Source organism: Cottoperca gobio, chromosome 13 (genome assembly GCF_900634415.1).
Source record: "Cottoperca gobio chromosome 13, fCotGob3.1, whole genome shotgun sequence".
Taxonomy (NCBI): Eukaryota; Metazoa; Chordata; class Actinopteri; order Perciformes; family Bovichtidae; genus Cottoperca; species Cottoperca gobio.
The window spans coordinates 16160174-16180543 of record NC_041367.1 but is presented as its reverse complement, the minus strand read 5'-3'; the positions used below and the strand labels follow the sequence as shown (position 1 = coordinate 16180543).

The window sequence follows — 20370 nt, the reverse complement described above, 5'->3', positions numbered from 1 at the left end:
TTATGATTTTTGCTGATGCAAAAGGTTGTCAGGACTGACATAGGGAGTGAAATTGTATATACTATTTCTATTGAAAAAACTATTTATTGAATTATTTAGCTGTGATAAGAGGTGGTGTGAGCAGGGGAAAACACAAGCACAATTAAATGTCAAAATCTGTGGTAGGCACTGTTTTTCTTACTTTCTTTTTCCCTCAGCTTCTTAATTTGCTATAAGAAATTATACCTAATTATATGTATTTAGTTCTCATCTAACTCAGTTTGGTTTCTATGAAAATTTATTTTATTTTTTAAACAACATGACATACATCAGAAGATTTGGATTTTATTAACACACCACAAAGCAAATATCAGCACATCTTGTACATAATTTGTGTTTAGTTTGGTCTGCAATAATTACAGTGTGATTAATTGATTCAAGGTTATTTGCAGACACCATGTTGCTATGGTGGAATGTCAAGAGTGCATGATAAGTAGATATAAATGTGAACACTTCTCTATAGCCAACGATTTTTAAACAACAATCACATGCGAAGAGGATAAGAACAAGTAAAGAACAAGCAACATGTCTGAGAACATTTAATAAAATATTTTTCATTAAATTGCAATGTGTGAGGAATGAAGTATTACATGTTAGACTATGTGTAGTATGAGACTTACATCTCTATTTAGAACCATACACCATAATACAGCACACCATGCTGTACACATGAATAGAAACATAAAAGGAAAGATCACAATAAAAAGTGTTTTTCCAAACTTCTAACAGGACTACATGGTCAAGTAACATATTTGTATAACTACTGTAAGATGCATCCAGTTTCATCTTGTCTTGCAAGACCACAGCATTCTTAATATGGTGATTGAGTATTGAGTATTGAGTATTAAGCACAATTTCAGTCAATAAACCTCAAATCCAGAGTAAAACTTCCTGTCCTAAACTAGAAAACAGCCTTTCCATATATAATTCAGGGTTTCCACAACAAACAAAGTTGTTGAAAGTGATTTTAGCTTGTATTCAATTTCATGCACTTGGGTACCATGCATAGTTTCATAATGAATTGTCATACTCTATTCTTTAAGATTCTCAGGAGAGTGTTTCGTATTTCACTTGTATACAGCCCATATACAATTGGATTCAGAAGTGGAGGAACAAGAAATATTAGCATGCCCATTATCTTTTGCAAGTCAGCCGAGACATTTTTGAACCTATGAGATAAAATTGTGAAAGTTCCTACAATCTCAAATATGATTAATATAAGCAACTGTGCAACACACGTGTTGACAGCTTTCGTCTTTTCTTCAGACTTCCTCGTAAACACACATGTGATCAGAATCTTCACGTAGGAAAATACCTGGATAGACACACTTAAAGCTTGCATGACAGCTGTGCTAAATAATCCTATGATATTATTGAGTGTTGTGTTTCCACATGTGAGCTTCAGTAGTGTAGGGTTATCACAGAACACATTCATAATCACAGATTTGCACCTGGGAAGCCTTGTCTGTAAAGAGAACAATGATACAATCAAGACAAAGTCAAGACCCCAAACTAGAGAGATAATACAAATAACAACTCTGGGAGTCATAATAGAACTATAGCGTAACGGCATGCAGATGGCAGCATAACGATCAAAAGACATTGCTGCAAGAATAAACAAAATTCCACCACCATACATGTGGAGCAAGAATGCTTGTAAAACACAGAGAGGATAGTAAATCGTATTTGTCTCTGTAACAATATCTGAAAGCACTTTTGGTAGCATTGCAGTTATGCCTATCAGATCATTGAGAGGAAGACTAAACAGAATGAAATACATGGGCTTGTGAAGGTTCCTCTTCAAAATGATCAATGTCAACAAGGTCAGGTTGCAAAAAATGCCCAAAAAATAAATTGTGATACCAAGCAAAAATATGGGATACTTTCCTCCAGGTGGAATAACAAATGGGTCAAGGCTTAACTCAGAGCTAAACCTAAGAGATTTGTTCTCCATCTTTTCTCCACTTATTGTAGATTAGTAACAAAAAAGGTGATAAAATTTCATTGTTGGAAATTGCATTTGAAGCATTTACAAGTTAGACATCATGTCACTTTCAAATAAGTACTGCATGAATTGTTGAGAACTGCCCTGCCCATCCGGTTTTATTCCATGTTACCAACAACTTGTTTACATCATCTTTTGCCTCTGGGATTGTCATTGGCTTTGAAAAGGTGAGCAATATCAGGATTACTGTAAGTGTAGCGACCTGGCAACCTTAATTTATTGCCTTAGTAAACATTTTCTGACAAATTTATATTCTCAATCGTTAGTTGAAAGTATTCTTCAATACATCATTGATTTTGTAAATAATGGCGTCATTTAGAGTAAAATAGATAATTAAGCAGCGTATGCTTTAGGGCAGTGGTCTTCAACATTTTTCAGGCCAAGGACCCCAAAACTTATGGAGGGATGGAGCAGGGACCCACTACCATATATATTGTATAAACTTGTGTTTTATATTAAACTGGGCCTAGTGCCATGTATAGAAATGGCTACCCTGTTATTGTGAACTCAATACTAAGCTATTTAATTTATACACAGGTTCATACATTCATGTTTTTATTTTAAACATCTGCAAGGTGCATGGTGGCCATGCCACTGACATTTATAAACATACATCTTGCATACAACACTGAGCTATTAAAATAATTCACAAATGTATGTTTTTATTTTCAACATACATGTAGAAGGGACAGTGAATCCTCAAGCCATCTGTTGTTGGCACACATACTCCCACCTTAGTGAGATGTCTGACCCTTGACAGGTTGCTACCACACAGTTTTGTCCAGTGTGTGTGCTCTACGTGTTTGCGTCTTAGGACTTCAACCCTTTCCACAGTGTGATTTCAGTTCATCCATTCATCCATCCATCCATCGTCTACCACTTATAAGGGATCGGGTCGCGGGGGCAGCAGCTCCAGTAAGGAACCCCAATCTTCCCTTCTCCTGGCCACATCCTCCAGCTCCGACTGGGGGATCCTGAGGCGTTCCCAGGTCAGTGAGGAGATATAATCTCTCCACCGAGTCCTGGGTCTTCCCCGGGTCTCCTCCCAGCTGGACGTGCCTGGAACACCTCCCTAGGGAGGCGCCCAGGTGGCATCCTTACTAGATGCCCGAACCACCTCAACTGGCTCCTTTCAATGTAAAGGATGTCAGCGGCTACCTACTCTGAGTCTCTCACGGATGGCTGAGCTTCTCACCCTATCTCTAAGGGAGACGCCAGCCACCCGTCTGAGAAAACCCATTTCGGCCGCTTGTACCCGTGATCTCGTTCTTTCGATCATGACTCAGCCTTCATGACCATAGGTGAGGGTAGGAACGAAGATCGACCGGTATATTGAAACAACAGTGCGGTAAAGTGACTGTAGTACCGCCCCCGCTGCTCCGATTCTCTGGCCAATCTCTCGCTCCATCGTCCCCTCACTCGCGAACAAGACCCCATAGTACTTGAACTCCTTCACTTGGGGTAAAGGCTCATTCCCTACCCGGAGTAGGCAATCCACCGGTTTCCTGCTGAGAGCCATGGCCTCAGATTTTGAGGTGCTGATCCTCATCCCAACTGCTTCACACTCGGCTGCAAACCGATCCAGTGACTTTTGAAGGTCACAGACCGATGATGCCATAAGGACCACATCATCTGCAAAGAGCTGCGATGAGATCCTCAGGTCACCGAACTGCAACCCCTCTCCTCCACGACTACGCCTCGATATGCTATCCATGAAAATCACGAACAGGATTGGTGATAAAGCGCAGCCCTGGAGGAGGCCAACATTCACTGGGAACAAGTCCGACTTACTGCCGAGTATCCAGACACGACTCTCGCTTTGGGCGTACAGGGATTGGATGGCCCTCAGAAGTGACCCCCTCACCCCATACTCCCACAGCACCTCCCACAGTATGACCCGGGGGACCCGGTCATACGCCTTCTCCAGATCCACAAAACACATGTAGACCGGATGGGCGTACTCCCAGGCCCCATCCTTGCGAGAGTGAAGAGTTGGTCCGTTGTTCCATGACCAGGACGGAATCCTCATTGTTCCTCTTCAATCAGAGGTTCGACTACCGGCCGAACCCTCCTTTCCAGTACCTTGGAGTAGACTTTACCAGGGAGGCTGAGAAGTGTGATGCCCCTGTAGTTGGCACACACTCTCTGGTCCCCCTTTTTAAATAGGGGAACCACCACCCCGGTCTGCCAACTCCTAGGCACTGTCCCAGACTTCCACAGCAATGTTGACGAGGCGTGTCAACCAAGACAGCCCCTCAACACCCAAAGCCTTCAGCATTTCTGGACGGATCATCAAATCAACCCCTGCGGCTTTGCCACTGTGGAGTTGTTTGACTACCTCAGTGACTTCCATCAGGGAAATTGACGATGATCCCCTATCAGCTTCCAGCCCTGCCTCTACCATAGAAGGCGTGTTAGTCGGATTCAGGAGTTCCTCAAAGTGCTCCTTCCACCGGTCGATAACCTTCTCAGTAAAGGTCAGCAGGGTCCCACCCTTGCTGTACACAGCTTGGATGGTTCCTCGCTTCCCCCTCCTGAGGTGCCGGATGGTTTTCCAGCGGCACCTTGGTGCCGATCGAATAGCTTCTCCGAACTTCTCCCACACCCGCTGCTTTGCCTCTGACACGGCAGAGGCTGCCGTCCTTCTAGTCCTTCGGTACCCTTCAACTGTTTCCGGAGTCCTCCCGGATAACATAACCCGGAAGGACCCCTTCTTCAGTCGGACGGCTTCCCTGACCACCGGGGTCCAACACGGTGTTCGAGGGTTACCGCCTCTTGAGGCACCTGAGACCACAGCTCATCACTGCAGCTTCAGCAATAGAGGTTTTGAACATCGCCCACTCAGGTTCAATGCCCCCAACCTCCCCAGGGATGTCTGAAAAGCTCCGCCGGAGGTGTGAGTTGAAGATCCCCAGGACAGAGGCTTCCTCCAGATGTTCCCAGTTCACTCGAACTATCTGTTTGGGTTTACCAGGTCTGTCCAGAGTCTCCCCCATCCCCTTGATCCAACTCACCACCAGATGGTGATCAGTTGACAGCTCCGCCCCTCTCTTCACCCGAGTATCCAAAACATGCGGCCTCAGATCAGATGATACGATTACAAAATCGATCATTGACCTTTGGCCTAGGGTGCTCTGTTACCACGTGCACTTATGAGCATCCTTATGTTCAAATTTTGCTCCATCCTTTCCAGTCACTTCTGGTTCCTAAACAAACAAGATGGCCAAAAACAAAAATGGCAACATCCAAACCCAAGTCTTTAAAACCGTAGTCCACAAACCAATGGGTGAAGTCAATACACTTCTTACAGTATATACAGTCTATGACATGGTCCCGACTCTTTGGTCCCTCATTAGCACACTCCAGGCCTATAGAAGGCGGCAGAAAACACATTGGCACAAAAAATGTAATCTTCTACAGTAAGTTCTTGGATACCTTTATTAAGGAAAACAAATTATTGAAACTCAGCATGTATTAAAGGTCATTTTAATTTGAATGCATTTTATGCCCAAATAAATTACTGAAATTATTGAACTATAATTATGTTAAGTATTACAGCAGAAGGAACTAAAGTTATGGAGTTTTGTGCTTAGACAGTGGTGATGCTAAATGTTTTACTGTGGAGCTGACCTCAAATTACTGAATTAATTCCCAGAAAATTGATGCGCTGAGAGGCGCTGAGATATCTGTCTGCAGCATAGGAAACAGGCTAAAGATGTAAGAAACAGATGATGGACAAACATCAAGTTCATTAGGACATTTAATTATGAAAATAATGTATTATTGCAATTCTACCATTAGTATCTGATGTGAGACAGAGCTGATTATATGACCAAAATAATGTAACCATGATACAATACAATTTGTTAGAGTTAGATCAGCTATCTAACCTCATTACTTTTGTCAAAACAAATGTATTAATGAGCTCCTTTGAGATTTAATTAAATGATGTATTATTAACTGTCTCATATTGTAATTAATCCCTGGACAATTAGTAAAAAGATGTTGTTTGCTCATGAAGAATGTTGTTTAATAACACCCAAGGGAGGCTGTCACATGGGAGGATCCATGTGACATTATGACTTGTAACTTTAATCACTAAGTGAGTTAATATATCAAATATTTGAACGGATAAAGTTCACAGTTAAAGTTGAGGCATCACAATAATGTAGTCTTTGCTTTGGGTGTTTTTTCTCTCCATTCAAATGCAACATTTTATAAAACCTTTTCTTATTTGTTTAAGTGTCCCAGAAGAAAAATACTCATTGAAACAGAGCACAGAAGTGGTCACATCAGGCCTTTGGGAACAAGGACCTTGTTCATGCACACAAAAGAGCTGTTAGGACATTAGGACATCAGGAAAGACTAATCATGTCACCCAAGAGGAATGGACATTACGGACCCTTGAGCTGCTTTAATAATTGATTTGACCTGGAGGTGGATTGGATTGGGGGGGAATAAATATGACGAAAAAGAATTATACGACCGGGATAAAAACAAATATAAAGTGCATTAAAAAACTCTCCATCACCATTTAGTGGGAGCCCTGAGCTTGTGTCTCTGCAACGAGCTTGTCCAATATAGATCGTGTTCATGTGACGTCACGCTTACGTCCCAACCCATAAATCAGCCATGTTGGATGATATACACAACCAAGACGGCGCCCGTTCGCGTTTCAGTTGCTGCAACGCTTCGTAATTTTCTTTGTATTTAAACGTCTAAGATTGAAAGAAAATGCCAATCGTGTGCGCAGTGTATAATTGTGGTCATAACGCTACTCTTGACCCAGAGAAACGGTTATTTAGATTTCCTAAAATCATCAAAAACAACGATCCACAAAAGAGGGATGAATTGCTGTCTACCGAACGCCGTAAACTGTGGTTTAGCAACATAACTCGTGAGGATTTAACAGAAGAAAAAGCACAATTCACCCGTGTGTGTTGCATCCACTTTATATCTGGTAAGAGCTCATGCTAAAGCTATGTTTTCAATGTTTACGTTAAACATTTGTGCTTATGATATACCCGAACACTGTAAGACCTTACTTCTCCATATCGCTGACTGGTAAATAAGGCACTTTCTTTACATGTGATGGCAGCCATTTGCTCTTTTTTTCTGTGCATGTTTTTGTTTGGCTTATTCTTGAGACTCACCAATATGAGAACATGCTTCGCTTAATCCAGCCATACAATCACAGTGTGCGAGGATAACATTGCCGCTCTTCTCACTCACAAACCATGGCTTGAGCGGTGTATCTCAAGCTCTTTGAGAGTGATTTACACGGGCATGGACGAGCACCCTGTCATCTTCCAGTGGTTTGGTACCAACCCAGCCAGAAACAAAGAAATTATAAGCACCTAAGCTCTTGTATGCCTTCATTTGTGTGTTGCTTGCCCACGACGTTTGTAGCACATGGTAGTTCACAATATCCGGATATTCAATCGGCGGTAATGAATCTAAATCCTCAATATAATCCGACGGCTTTAGCGTGTACGAGTCACGGCCGCAAATTTGGACTTTTTCCTCTGAATCTTGCCTTTGCAGAGAACTCCAGAGAGTCAAAATACTTTGAAGAAGTCGGAGTTGTATTGCCGTTGTTGTTCGCTTTAGACGCCATTGTTGATTTGTATATCATCCAACATGGAGTCGCACGCATACGTCACACAGTTTTGTCACGTGTTTGCACATTATCTATGGGGGTATAAATTCTTCACCAATAGTAAAAGGTTTCTTCTCTTAGCAATACAGTTAGTCACTAAGTATGACGCTCTCAGTGCACTCGCATGTGTTGATGTGGTGGCCATCAGTAATTGTTTATGTCCTTCTTGTTCATGTTTTTTTCTTTCCAAAACTCCAAGGGCTTGTCTTTTAACGCCGGGTGCCGGCGAAACCGTTATGAAGGCTTCGTTGCCTCACGTGACAGACGAGCGTCTTGAGATGTGTCAAGTGACACAGACGCACAGACAGATGTATCCGGTGATTTTTCAAAATAAAACCTTTCAAAATAAAATATTTTTTTATTCAATCTTTCTGTGCGGCCCGGTCCACGGGTCATTTGATACCGGGCTGGTCGAGTGGTTGGGGACCACTGGTCTATACAATAATTTAAGTATGATAATTATCATAATCATAATAATTTAAAGCGCATGATGCAAATCTGCTACAGTATCTTGGGCCTTTCTTTGTAGAGTTTGCACGTTCTGTTTACATGGGTAACTTTCTTCCCAACCCACACACATTCAGGTTAGGTGAACTTTAAACTCTAACGTGTCCCATAGGTGGCCTGTAGTTTTGCTTATAGATATATATATTAATAAATGGGTTTTATTTGCTGCCATAATTGAATTCCAACAGTTCTATTCCAGTGTATGGAATTATGTGTTCATTTTTTATGGAAATACTAATAATAAAAAATATAATAATAAACTTTATTTATATGACATTTTTGAAAAACAGTACTTATAAAGTATATTAATAAAAAAAATGCATAATACAAAGCATGAAAACACATATAATTTAAAATAACAGAAACAGATACTCTACAACTCAACAAGTGTGTGTGTGTGTGCGATTATCTCACCAAATCTCAGACCAATCTACTTCTTGCTTGGCGTGTGTGTTGCTGAGGACCTGAGGGAGGGCAGCGCTCCGTGTAAAGTTATTTAATTGGTTCTGTAGAAAACTGCCAAAAACACAGGGTACATCCCAAGTATGCAAAGAGAGAGGAAATTAAGAAATGAGACTTCCTTTCATCTGAAGTGTCACATGAAGCGACGTCCATTTCTGATGTTGCCTATCACAGCTGGATCAGCTGTCAGTCTGCTTTAAAATGTGTAAAGACTTTTGACGGAGTTTGTGTCTGCACACATGATGTGCACTGTGCTAATACTAATAAAGGCACACAGGCAACCCATTTTCAAAACAATTGGCTGAAGTGGTTCAGTGCTTCACAAAAGCTTAATTTACCCATCACTACTTCACACACCTAAGCCATGCCATTATAATCACTCTGCTGACATAATCAATTGCATAGCATATGCATTTCAATCATCAAAAAGTAACTTTTGGGTTTGATTTGCGAGTGGTATTAAAAACAATACAGGAAAAGAGGTTGAAAAAAGGATGTAATGTCCTTACAATTAGTTCTGACCTTCAACTGTCCAGATGTGTCCCAACAAGCTAAATTAAATATCAAAACGAAAGATTACCAACCGTACAAGGAGCTTAACCTTGTTTGTTGTACTCTACTGGTGAAGACAGTGAATTTATGTCACATGTTAATGACAATGAATATAAAAGAGGTCCAGATCTAGCTGCTGAGTTGAGATTCCAGCCTCCACAGGCTACGTAGTATCATCTGGGAGAACAAATGCTGCAGTGTTATTTCAACACACCTGGTTGGTTCGGTTAGCCATTCATTATATATTTGTACAGGATAAAGTATCATTGTTGTATTATGTCACTTTACATGTCATGTTCATCATGTATTAGTCCCTGCCTTCGCTGCACACATTTGTGCTCAGATGGTTAAAGTATTTTCTTCGGAGGAGACTGAAAACAATTATCAAAAAAGTAAGTAATGTCTTTACATGCAAATCATTTGCAAATCATCGTATATTGTGATTAGTTCTTGTAAGTATTTCATTCAGTATTCATATTTTACTTATCTTTTCTTTTTCCCTTGATGTATTTTTGGGTTAGAAGAATGAAACGTGCATTAAATACCAGAAAGATTCTTCGTATGCAACCCAAAATGTGTATTTATTTCAAATGTAATATGTTTCAATGTATATTTTTGTTTTCACCCATCACTACTGAAGCCTCCAACATGTTTTCTTCTTTTAGGTTTTTCATCAATTTAAACAGAATGGAAAGCAACATGACAAGTGATCTCATAGAGATCCAAGGCTTTGACATATCTCCAGAGTTCACGTACCCTCTATTTTTCTTACTGCTTTTTGTTTACTTAACTTTACTTGTTTCTAACATTGGAGTCCTTGTGCTTATCTTCACTGAAAAGAGTTTGCACCAGCCCATGTATATTCTCTTTTGTAACCTGTCTGTCAATGATCTAATAGGTAACACAGTCTTACTGCCTCAGCTGATGGCTCACATCATTTCAACAGAACGGTTTATCACCTACAACCGATGTGTGATTCAAGCCTTTCACAGCCACACGTTCGGATCAGCTTCACATATGATTCTCATTATTATGGCAATTGACAGATATGTGGCGATATGTCATCCCTTGAGGTACAACTCAATTATGACTACCAAAGCTGTGATCAGACTTTCGGCTACTGCGTGGGGGGTGTCATTAGTGCTGGTGTCTGTTTTGATTGGTCTCACAGTGAGGCTGTCCCGTTGTAGATCGTTTATACAAAATGCTTACTGTGACAACGCATCCCTGTTCAAGCTTTCTTGTGACGATGTGTCCAGCAACAATATCTATGGACTCTTTTTCACTGTGTTGCTGTTTAGTTGCTCGATGGGAGGCATTGCTGTCACCTATTTCAGAATAGCTGTCATCTGCTGGGTCAAGAAAAACAAAGAGATGAAGAGCAGAGCACTTCAAACTTGTGCAAGCCACCTTGTTCTTTATCTTATTATGCTCTGGTCGGGGTTTTTAACAATCATATTGCATCGTTTCCCAAATTATCCAGATTTAAGGAAAATTGCCTATATTTTATTTCATGTGGTCCCTGCTAATTTAAATCCAATCATTTATGGAATGCAAACAAGGTCATTGCGTGATAAAATTATACAAATACTGCAAAGAAGTTAGTCCAACCTAATCTGTCTTGTGTTCTTACAGTTCATACTGTATCAAGAAGACAAATATGCTTTATATACAGATGCTGTTTCAATTGAAGCAATAATAAAAACAAATATTTAAGTTGCAGTTCTTTCTGTATACACTTGTACGTTTTTGAAATGATCTTGTTTCAATATCTTAAAAATCATAAACAGGCAAGGAAACACTAAAACGTTATCTTCTGTTATCAAAGTGTATGTGGTTTATGGATAAATGACAGTTCAGTTGAAATAATTTTTTAACTCAACAAAGCAAATTACCCTCATAAAGTGTGAAGACAATAGAATGAGTGTCTACACCGGCCCCTGTGTGCTTGACCCCAGTAACAAACTCTCTACCAACCTCTTGTGTCTTAATTCAAGAATAGTATACATAGTGTATATTCATGTATTTGTTTTCACTGAGTTGTAGGGATTATGGTAATGTTTCATGGAGCACACACATTACTGACATACTCAGAATAAGATGTAAACACTGTGCGTCACTTTCAGTACAACAATACATTACACAAAACTTTACTTGTTGTGCATATAATAGTGTCCATACAATTGTATAAATGTATAACAATGCACAACACACATGTACTCTTTGGTCCTAAAAGATGTTTGTTTTTTCTCAGAATATCCCAAATCCAGATCTGTTTTGGTCCTTGACCTGTTAAAACTTTTAAAACTTAATTTGACTCTTTTCATTGAATCACAAGAAAGGTAAATCTCTACAAGTCTCTACAGTTCTTGTGGTCTAAATAAATTGTCCCGTGCATCTCAGTTTAATTCTGACTGAAAAGCAATTCACCACCTGATGGTACACATTTCACAAGTAGTTTTTCAAAATCAAAACGGATTTAAAACAGTTCTGCTGATTAAGCATTTTATTATCCCGTTTGGTTATGATTAAAGAGTCATAGCCCGTTTTGCAAGACCAGGTTAATACACGCAAATGGTGTTGATCCAGGGGATTTATCGGATAATCCATGTGAGCTACATTTAGACGTTGTTTTCTCCTGCTCTGATTTTATGTACAGAAGCTTGGCTGATTGTATCTTTTGACATATTGACTGCTCTGTAAAGTTGTAAAGTTATCTCTCTCTTTCATTGATTCATGTGATAAAAGTAAAATTATATTTTCCCCAATAAGTGATTGATAAAGTATTTCTTCTGTTCTACCTCCTCCTAAAGTCTATTACTTATAGAAATTACAATAATTATTATCTGGTGTGTTGTTTGTATCATCTTTGTCCTTTTGTACTGTATCAGTAAAATAATTAATTGGTTTCAGAACTGCTTTTTTACCTTTAACACAACAAAATGTGTTTAAAATGTGTGAAGCAGCAATGGATATCATATTTATTTGTCAATCTTATGTTTCTTTTTGAATCCCTTCACTTTTTGTTTCAGACACAAATAAATAAATGTACAGAAACTAATCAATATTTTTTATTTATTCTAAAAGTAAAAGCACAAAATTGTGTCAACGACAAAATCCATAAACAAGAAGTTTATCTAAGATCTAATTCTACTTATAATTAAGACTTCAGTAGGGTTGGTGATGACAAGCCTTCCCGAATAGACCATTTCTAAGACTTTAGGAACATTTTAATGTTAATTAAACTACTGCTAAGTGTGGTACTTAATGAATTATTATACTAACCTGTAATAATATCTGTGATATGTACACCAATTAATACTGCCATTAAGACCAACTTCTCAAATCTGCAGTTAGATGACTTTGCCCATGATGAGAAGGCTCATTAAAAACACCATAATGAAAAATATCCACATGAAGAAGCGGTCTAAAACTTTAGCTACTTTCTTCCACTCCCCAGTCCTTTTCTGCGTTGCCCTCTGATCTCTGTAACAGTTGGCTATGTACTCAATGTTACGCAGCAGAGGCCTCTCATTGCTTTGGCTGTTGCAGTAAACCTCTCTGTCTTGTCTCTCTCCATCACTCACACCTCCCTTCCTGCATCTCCTCTGACCCATCGAATCTCCACAGTCCATGCTCATGAAAATGCCGTTCTTCCAAGTGCTGTAGTTGGTGGTGGGGTTCTTCCCAATTGAGCCCCCTGGGCTCATCATCTGATCCATGTCTTCCCTCTCCTCTGTGGTCTCTTGTCCTGTCTCCACTTTTAAGACACAGTCCTCTCTGCATGGTCCTGACTGACCATTCGTGTTGCAGTTACTGTTTTTCACAAGTGGAGGCTCCTGTCTCTCCGGCTGTGGTGACAAGCAGTTCTCCCCGACTTCATAAACAAAGCACATTCTGGCCATGTACTGCAGAATTACTTTCTTGGCCCATTTGGGAACAGGCTTGGCATCAGGGCCACAGTGGTGTATGTTCATGATGAAGATGGTCAGGGCAGTGGAGGCAGTGACCATGGTCATCGTTGCAATGTAATACTTTCCTGCGGAAGAAAATAAGACAGGGAAATTAACAGCGTTCTAACGCACCATCATCACATACGTTTGGATTTGACCCCATTGTATTGCCCTCACCAATAAGTGGTACATTCTCAGAGGGTGGCATGATCTCTGCAACCAATAGCTGAAAGACAGTGAGTGCCAGCATCACGGTGACACCCAAAGACACCTTCTCTCCAGAGTCAGCAGGCAGGTAGAAGCCCAGTGGAGCCAGGAAAGAGATCATTACACATGGTATAAGTAAGTTGAAGACATAAAAGGAAGCTCTTCTCTGCAGTTTCAGTGTGTAGGTCACATCAGGGTATGGGTCAGCACAGCAGCCATACTGGATAACGTTCTTCTTGGCCGGCATACCCAGCACCTCCCACTCCACATTGTCCACCAGGTCTGCCAGGTCAGCGCTCTCCATAGCGTTCAGGATGTCCAGCTGGTTACCGTTGTAGGTCCAGGAGCCGTATGTAAACCTGCACTGCTGAGCATCAAAGGGGAAGAAGGACACGTCCACTTTGCAGGAGCTCTTTGTGATAGCAGGGGAATCCCACATTATCTGGCCATCATGCCGGATCACTACATTCGTGTCCATAGAGCCAGTGAAATGGTCATCAGCACTTAAAAACAAAGAAAACATAGACATTGAGTTTCATACCAAGAGCGAAAAGATATTTTGGATACCTTTATAAAATAATTGAGGAGCAGTTGTAATGTCCAAGAGTAGGAGGATAAAACTTGAGAAAGAAACTTGATCAGGATACAAAAGGCACAAGTATACCAACTGAGGGAAGAGTCAACGCATTTAGGAGAGTTGCACTCATTCCTCAGTGTTGGGTCTGCTTTTTAAATAATGTGTTTGTCAGCATTTTGTTATTGTACATACTGTAAGCTGCTATCATAATCAATAATAATAATAATAATAATAAGCTTTATTTGTATAGCACCTTTCATACAAGAATTGCAGCCCAAAGTGCTTCACAGCAAAAACATAACAATTAGTACAAGATTAGACAGAATAAGAGCATTTACAGTACAATAATCACAGTGTTGATGTAAATCAATGTAATGTCATCAGAGGCATCTCTAGAAATTATTGCTCCCTGGCCGCCTTACATTTACTCAGGTGATATTTCCTTCCTCTGTCATAAATGTGGTACCTGATTTTAATTGTACTGTTCAATATGTATTTATCTCTTTTTATTGTCATTATTTCAGTATAAAAAGCAGACAAAGGCCTGGACACTCCTATAAATAATGGCTTAAAGGAATGTTCAGCTTGTGCCTTTTATACCGACCAACAGGAGCCACACTGATTAACCCAATACCAGTCCGACCTACTTGTTATATAGGACTATATCAGGTCTCCATACATAACTACTAGGTATGCGGATGGTATCGAGTCCATCGTAATCATCTTTATTCCATTTGAGGTGAGAATCAACCCACACTTGCCGTATCCATAAATATGCAGTCAAAATTTGGTTTCGCTCATCCTGTAAAACATTGAAAATGATAGAAAATAATTGACAACAACAGGGGTCATATTGCAGGTCATACAGAAATATGATCAAATATAAAAATGGAATTATTGTGTGGGTATCTTCATTTAACACATACAACCTGGTGGTGACTCGTGTGCACTGTGGTGTGTTACCATGTCGATAATTTGTGACAGTGTTATCTGTAGGGTCACATTCAGTATGGTGCTAGTGTCCTCCACAGGCCTCAGCGCACTAGTATAGTCGGTAAATAAATCATTTAGGAGCTTCTGTGCGTATTTCCCCTGAGCGCACCAACAGGCTAAGACAGGGAGAGAAAACAACTCACAGTCATATTGCCAAAAAGCACCTGTTGTATTTCACATTCCTTTTTCTTTATATTACTTTAAATAAAAGTATTTTCTCTAAAGGAAATTCTGATGTGATCATTTGTCTGGCCTGTGACATTCAGCAAAGAGGCAACAATATGGATGCTGAGGTGGGAAGATGTGAAGAGAAAATGTGAACGCATGACAGATGGTGGAAGGGGACAAAGAAGGATGTCAAGCTAAATCACCCTTTCTATAAAGCTCTACATAGAGATCAGGCAAATCTGCCATTAAGCAGTAGTGACTCTGTCCGTTCAGACTTTTATGTAGAGTTTAGCATGTGTTGATTGAACATTCATATGACAAACTGAGCCTACACAGGGAGATTAAATCAAAACACTTATGTGTAAAACGAGCAACAAGCCATCTTTAGATATATCTTTCATGTTTTATAAGGAAATGATTCATGCCACTTCTACATTGTTAAATCCAAGATACCAGGAACTCTGAAATGAGATGTAGCTTAATAGTTTTAAATGGAAACACTAGTATGTATTGTAACTGTAGCTTGTTTATGTAAATTGTATTTAGGCCTGCCAGATGTTAACCCTGAAACGCATGTTCAATAAAGCCTCTGAGCTGGATACAAAGAAGGTCTACGGGATTATGATGATAGCAAATCTCTGAACAACTGGCTCCACTTTTGCAGATTCTGGGCAACAGCTTGTGTGGAAGAGGAATGGAAGTCTGAGAGGAAAAGGATGAACCATAGAACATTTGGACATTAATAAAATTAAACACAACCAAAGCGGATCAGAGTCGATAGACAATATTTATATGCATAATGTTTTTAGCATCTCATTGTCATCCTTTGTGGGCATATTGTTTGAGGTGTTCTCTCAGGAATTAACTTAAACTGCAAAAATCAGCAGATTATTAAAAATACAACGTTTTTGATCACATTAGGTAAATTAAAAATAAAATTATGCAACTTACTTGGCAAAATACTGACACACAGAAGCAAGCGAAATAAAGTTTGGATTCTCCATCGTTTCATTTTGCTGAAACAAGTTATCTCGATCCAAAGACCATTGGAGCTGTATGCCTAACAGGTTTCATTCACACACAAAAACTAACAGAAAAAGGTAAACCAGACTGAGAGCGAATGCAGCTGTTTGTGAACTGCACTCCACCAAGTGCTACTGACAATACAAGAGGAGGGAGGCGGGGCAGTAGCATGCAGTAGGCTGCACACAAGCTCAGGCTCTCTGGTAGGATATGAAAAACATGAAATAAAAATAAATGCCGGTCCTTTGTTTTTGTGCTACACCACGGAGAGCTCCGAGGCTCGTCGCCCAATAACACATCACGCACTATTTGTTTTTATATTGTGTCTATGAGATACACATTGTAATCTATACATTATTTAACGCGTCTGTGATCTATGCATCAGTTTTGATAGGCTGCGCCGCCCAAACGTAGCCTCATCACTCTCCTCCGCTTCCGGGTGCTGATGTTTTTTCCTCTTGCTATCTGTCGCCCAAGAAGGAGGATGCTTCACCCGCGGTCCTATTATTGTCTTCTGGGGGCATTCAAATTACATTTAGTGGATGCAAATACCACAGGAATGCTATGGTATCCAGAATATTCAGGTCCATCCTGCAGCCTGATATCATACATTATGTAGTAATGTAATAGCGTAGTTATTGACAAGCCAAGTGCATGCAGTTTGTAGTGGAACATATTGGTAAACAGCAAATCTAGTGGAGGTCGGTTGATTTCGTTTTTCAGCCTTTAAAGGTCAGTAAATGCATGCAGGTTAAAAAATGCCCCAAATAATTGAGTGAAGCCTTTTACTGTGCATACATATTTACTAATTACCATAAATGCCTCACATGTAGCCTATTTGGAGCAAGTTATTAATGCCACATGCATTACATGTGCATGTGTACGATTGCCTTTGCAAAATGTCTTAAATTACTTTTTTCACAGTTTCAGACCAAGATGCTACAAGGCTCAAGTATCTTGGGGCATGAGAGACCCCTGCTCATCAGAGTATCGTTCACCGCATGCGTTGTGAGCACTGTGTGCCTACCACTTCTTGGACTTATATCTTGTGTCTTCATATCCTCTGTTTTTCATTATGAGGACTCTACTGGTACACATTGCCAGGTAATGTCCTTATTTTACAAACTGAACCAACCATTTTTTCTTTGGTGCTAATGATATACTAAATCATTACTGTGTGTTTCCAGGTTCCTAATTACCTGCCATCTATCAGTGCCTCAATAAGCCTGAGTCCTGAGTGCCACATATGGCGGTTCTGTATCGGACTGCACTCAGCACCGAGGCTCCTGGTGGCATTTACCTACTTCAAATTCTACAAGACACGTTTTGCCTCGAGGTTCCCTGAGAGTTTACTCAGTTGCTTAAACCTGGTCTTTTCTCTTTGCGAAAACCTTGGCCTCTTGCTTCTCACATATGTATCATCTAGTGAAACATACTGTGAGTAATACATAGTTGTTATTGGAGAGTTTTTATTGGTTTTATTCAAACCTATTTTCCCTTTGAATCATGACAAACTGTGAAGCTTTAATTGAACTCCTAAATTAACAGAGATTTTGATTTGATTTTAAATGTATTTGAAGGCTTTGAAATGTTGGTGCTTTCAAATACAGAGTGAAGATAGATCTAGGATATGTTGTTGTGAAGGTTGCAAATCAAGCCTCTTTTCTAACCTTTTTATTTTCTATTCAGGAGAATGAATAACCTTACCGGGCATGCATTAAACTAGTCATTTTACATTTTCATTCGTTTGAAGTGCGATGTAAAGTTACTGTTGTAGCGATGTAAAGGCCCACTGTTTGCATACTGTGACAGGCAGGTTGATGCATTGACTCAACTCAACTTACTGTGCTTTACTGACCAATTGTCCCCCTCTCTTTGTATATTTTGTTCCTTAGTTGTACATAAAGAAGGTTTTGTCCTCTTCCTGGTCAGTTCCATTATCCACATGCTGATAACTTGCCGTTTATGGAAGACTATTAAGAAGTATTCATTAAGTCCTGAGGTAAGAAAGGCCAAATCACAAACTACAGACTAAAAATCTTCATGTCATTTGCAGCATTTCAGTCCAACAGTATTTCTGTTTTGTTTTTTCTCCACTATAGGATGCCAAGTCTCACCATTGGAAAGTGCGCTTCTTACTTTTCAACGTATCCTTCTGTACTTTCGCCGGATTCTTTTTCTGGAAACACAACATGTACTGTGAATCAGGGAGTAAGTATTACATTAGTTTGATCATTTCCATCGAATCTGTGAGGGTTGATAACAGTGCTAAACGGAGAATGACACAACATTCAAAAACATGTCAGTCATATCAACAGTAATGTAACCAAATCATATGTCTATCATATACCCCTGTTTCTTTTTTTCACAGGCTACACATTATTTGCCCTGTTTGAGTATCTAGTGGTCTTCTCCAATATGGCCTTCCATCTCACAGCAGTTTGGGACTTTAAGAGCCGGGAGGTCATGGTCATTTCATCCTCCGATGATAAAGACTTCTGACTAAACATTCACATTCACAGACCAAGTGCAAGTACAACAAACAACAACAACAACAACAACAACAACAACAACAACAACAACAACAACAACAACAACAACAGACACATGTAAACAGCCTTGATCCTTCACAAGGGGAAGATGATGATGGCTCTCAAGTCCATATGGGTGTAGATGTCAACACGTTTAAACAAAAGATATGCACATGTGCTACTGTCTGGTCAATTCAGTGAGCTGTAAGTGCATTGTTCTGCCTCAGTGTCTCATTAATGGATTCCTTGACTCACATACAGTACACTGTTTTATGTAATGTGGAATTTCAACTTTTGAACAATGCAGAAAAAAAGGTGTGTTGTCATACTGTTTGTGTGCTAAAGTAAAGTGACAGTCCTTCAAGTATGCTTGGCCTTCATTTTGAAATACATAAAGGGGTAAATATTTATATATTATTAAGTAGAGGGTGAGATAGCGGAAAGCAAGGTGTCCACATGGCCTTTCCTTTGACCATTTACACTTTTGAGTCTCAGATACTGTCACCCCACAGAAACAATGGCCTCTGACATAGTGTAGTTATTTCACACCATTCCCAAAAGAGTTTGCCAACAAGAGCAACTCTATGGTAATTTTTAAAATTTAGTATTGAGACCACTGGTGTTAAAATACTTTGTCATTAGCCCTGTTTAGATTTTAAATGTTCATTTATATTTAAAAATATCTGTGCTTGAAATAATGTTTTGAATGTTCTCAAATGTGAATTCTCTGTACTACATGTGACCTTAATGCCCTGTTGTTAATCTGCTGCAGGTATTATGATCACGCATCGCTTACCTAACTGTGACCCAAAAGTTAATGCTGCTGGATAAAAACCCAGTGGTTGAGTGGCCATACAAACATGATCTACTGTAATGTTTCTTTAATAGTTCTAACAGTACCTTATGTTATTGTATGCACCACAAGTGTACTTTAAATATGGTCTTTAGATATAAGTGTGTATGCTATACACTGCAACAAAATTGCAATGCTCTGAAGCCTCTTGTCATCCTCCTCCCACCAAATTCAAACCTGATGATGCAAGTACTGAACAAGCATTAGCAAGAAGTTTAATTTTGTCCGCAATACCTTGAATCATATTAATTTACAACAAAACTCAGAAAACTATTTATTCTTGCTATGGTTCCACCAGCTAGTGTACATTACGTTTGTAGGCTAATGTGTTTATGTCAATTAATGAATGGAAATGTAATGTACAGGCAGACGTGTGGATGTATGACAGATAGGATTAGTCGACATTGTTGCATTATTAACAACAGTTTCCTGATATAAATATGCATCACAATATGTCAAATATATTCTGTCACATGTAAAGCATAACATTGGAATATTTTTTAGAAATGTAATGTTTTTACACAAGACACAACTCTTCAAATATGTCAAACAAAACCTTCAATAACTAATAGTTTTTCATTACAATTTACTTACAATTCACAGCAGTTAAACAATTTAACAATATGACCACAGCAACATATTAAATAGGCTTTTCACAGCAGACACTTTAACTTGTGGTGGTTGTATTAAACGCACAGGTGCTACTATTAACTTTAACGATGGCTGTGTGACAGTGAGCCCATACCTGTGCTTTTCTCCTACTTTTAAATGAGAAAGGCTTTTTATTGCCAAATTGCGTCCCTAGTGTGGTGGCTTAAACCATCCGCTAGATGGCAAACTT

At 39.5% G+C, this 20370-nt stretch overlaps 4 protein-coding genes across 5 annotated transcripts; 2 read left to right on the top strand and 2 right to left on the bottom strand.

The window, feature by feature from the left end:
• Positions 1-1063: 1063 nt before the first annotated feature.
• On the bottom strand, positions 1064-1993 carry LOC115017637 (olfactory receptor 52B2-like). Its single transcript, XM_029446273.1, has one exon. It carries the CDS (start codon positions 1991-1993, stop codon positions 1064-1066), a length of 930 nt encoding a protein of 309 aa, XP_029302133.1.
• Positions 1994-9911: 7918 nt separating this feature from the next.
• Positions 9912-10829, top strand: LOC115017638 (olfactory receptor 52N5-like). The gene has a single exon (XM_029446274.1). It carries the CDS (start codon positions 9912-9914, stop codon positions 10827-10829), a length of 918 nt encoding a protein of 305 aa, XP_029302134.1.
• A 1748-nt stretch (positions 10830-12577) lies between these two features.
• Positions 12578-16134, bottom strand: chrna10a (cholinergic receptor, nicotinic, alpha 10a). The gene is made up of 5 exons (XM_029446792.1): positions 16074-16134; positions 14925-15070; positions 14609-14763; positions 13355-13887; positions 12578-13263 (listed from the first exon to the last, which is right to left on the bottom strand). Exons 1-5 carry the CDS (start codon positions 16132-16134, stop codon positions 12578-12580), a joined length of 1581 nt encoding a protein of 526 aa, XP_029302652.1.
• A 464-nt stretch (positions 16135-16598) lies between these two features.
• Positions 16599-20002, top strand: LOC115017852 (post-GPI attachment to proteins factor 2-like). 2 transcript variants are annotated; one of them, XM_029446564.1, is made up of 6 exons: positions 16599-16877; positions 17070-17249; positions 17333-17582; positions 18041-18147; positions 18248-18356; positions 18517-20002. In XM_029446564.1, the coding sequence occupies exons 2-6, from the start codon at positions 17082-17084 to the stop codon at positions 18645-18647; spliced, it is 765 nt and encodes a 254-aa protein (XP_029302424.1). In that variant the 5' UTR covers positions 16599-16877; positions 17070-17081; the 3' UTR covers positions 18648-20002. The 2 variants fall into 2 exon arrangements, with proteins under 2 accessions (XP_029302424.1, XP_029302423.1); XM_029446563.1 differs by having other exon boundaries at positions 16634-16712.
• The last annotated feature ends 368 nt before the right edge of the window (positions 20003-20370 follow it).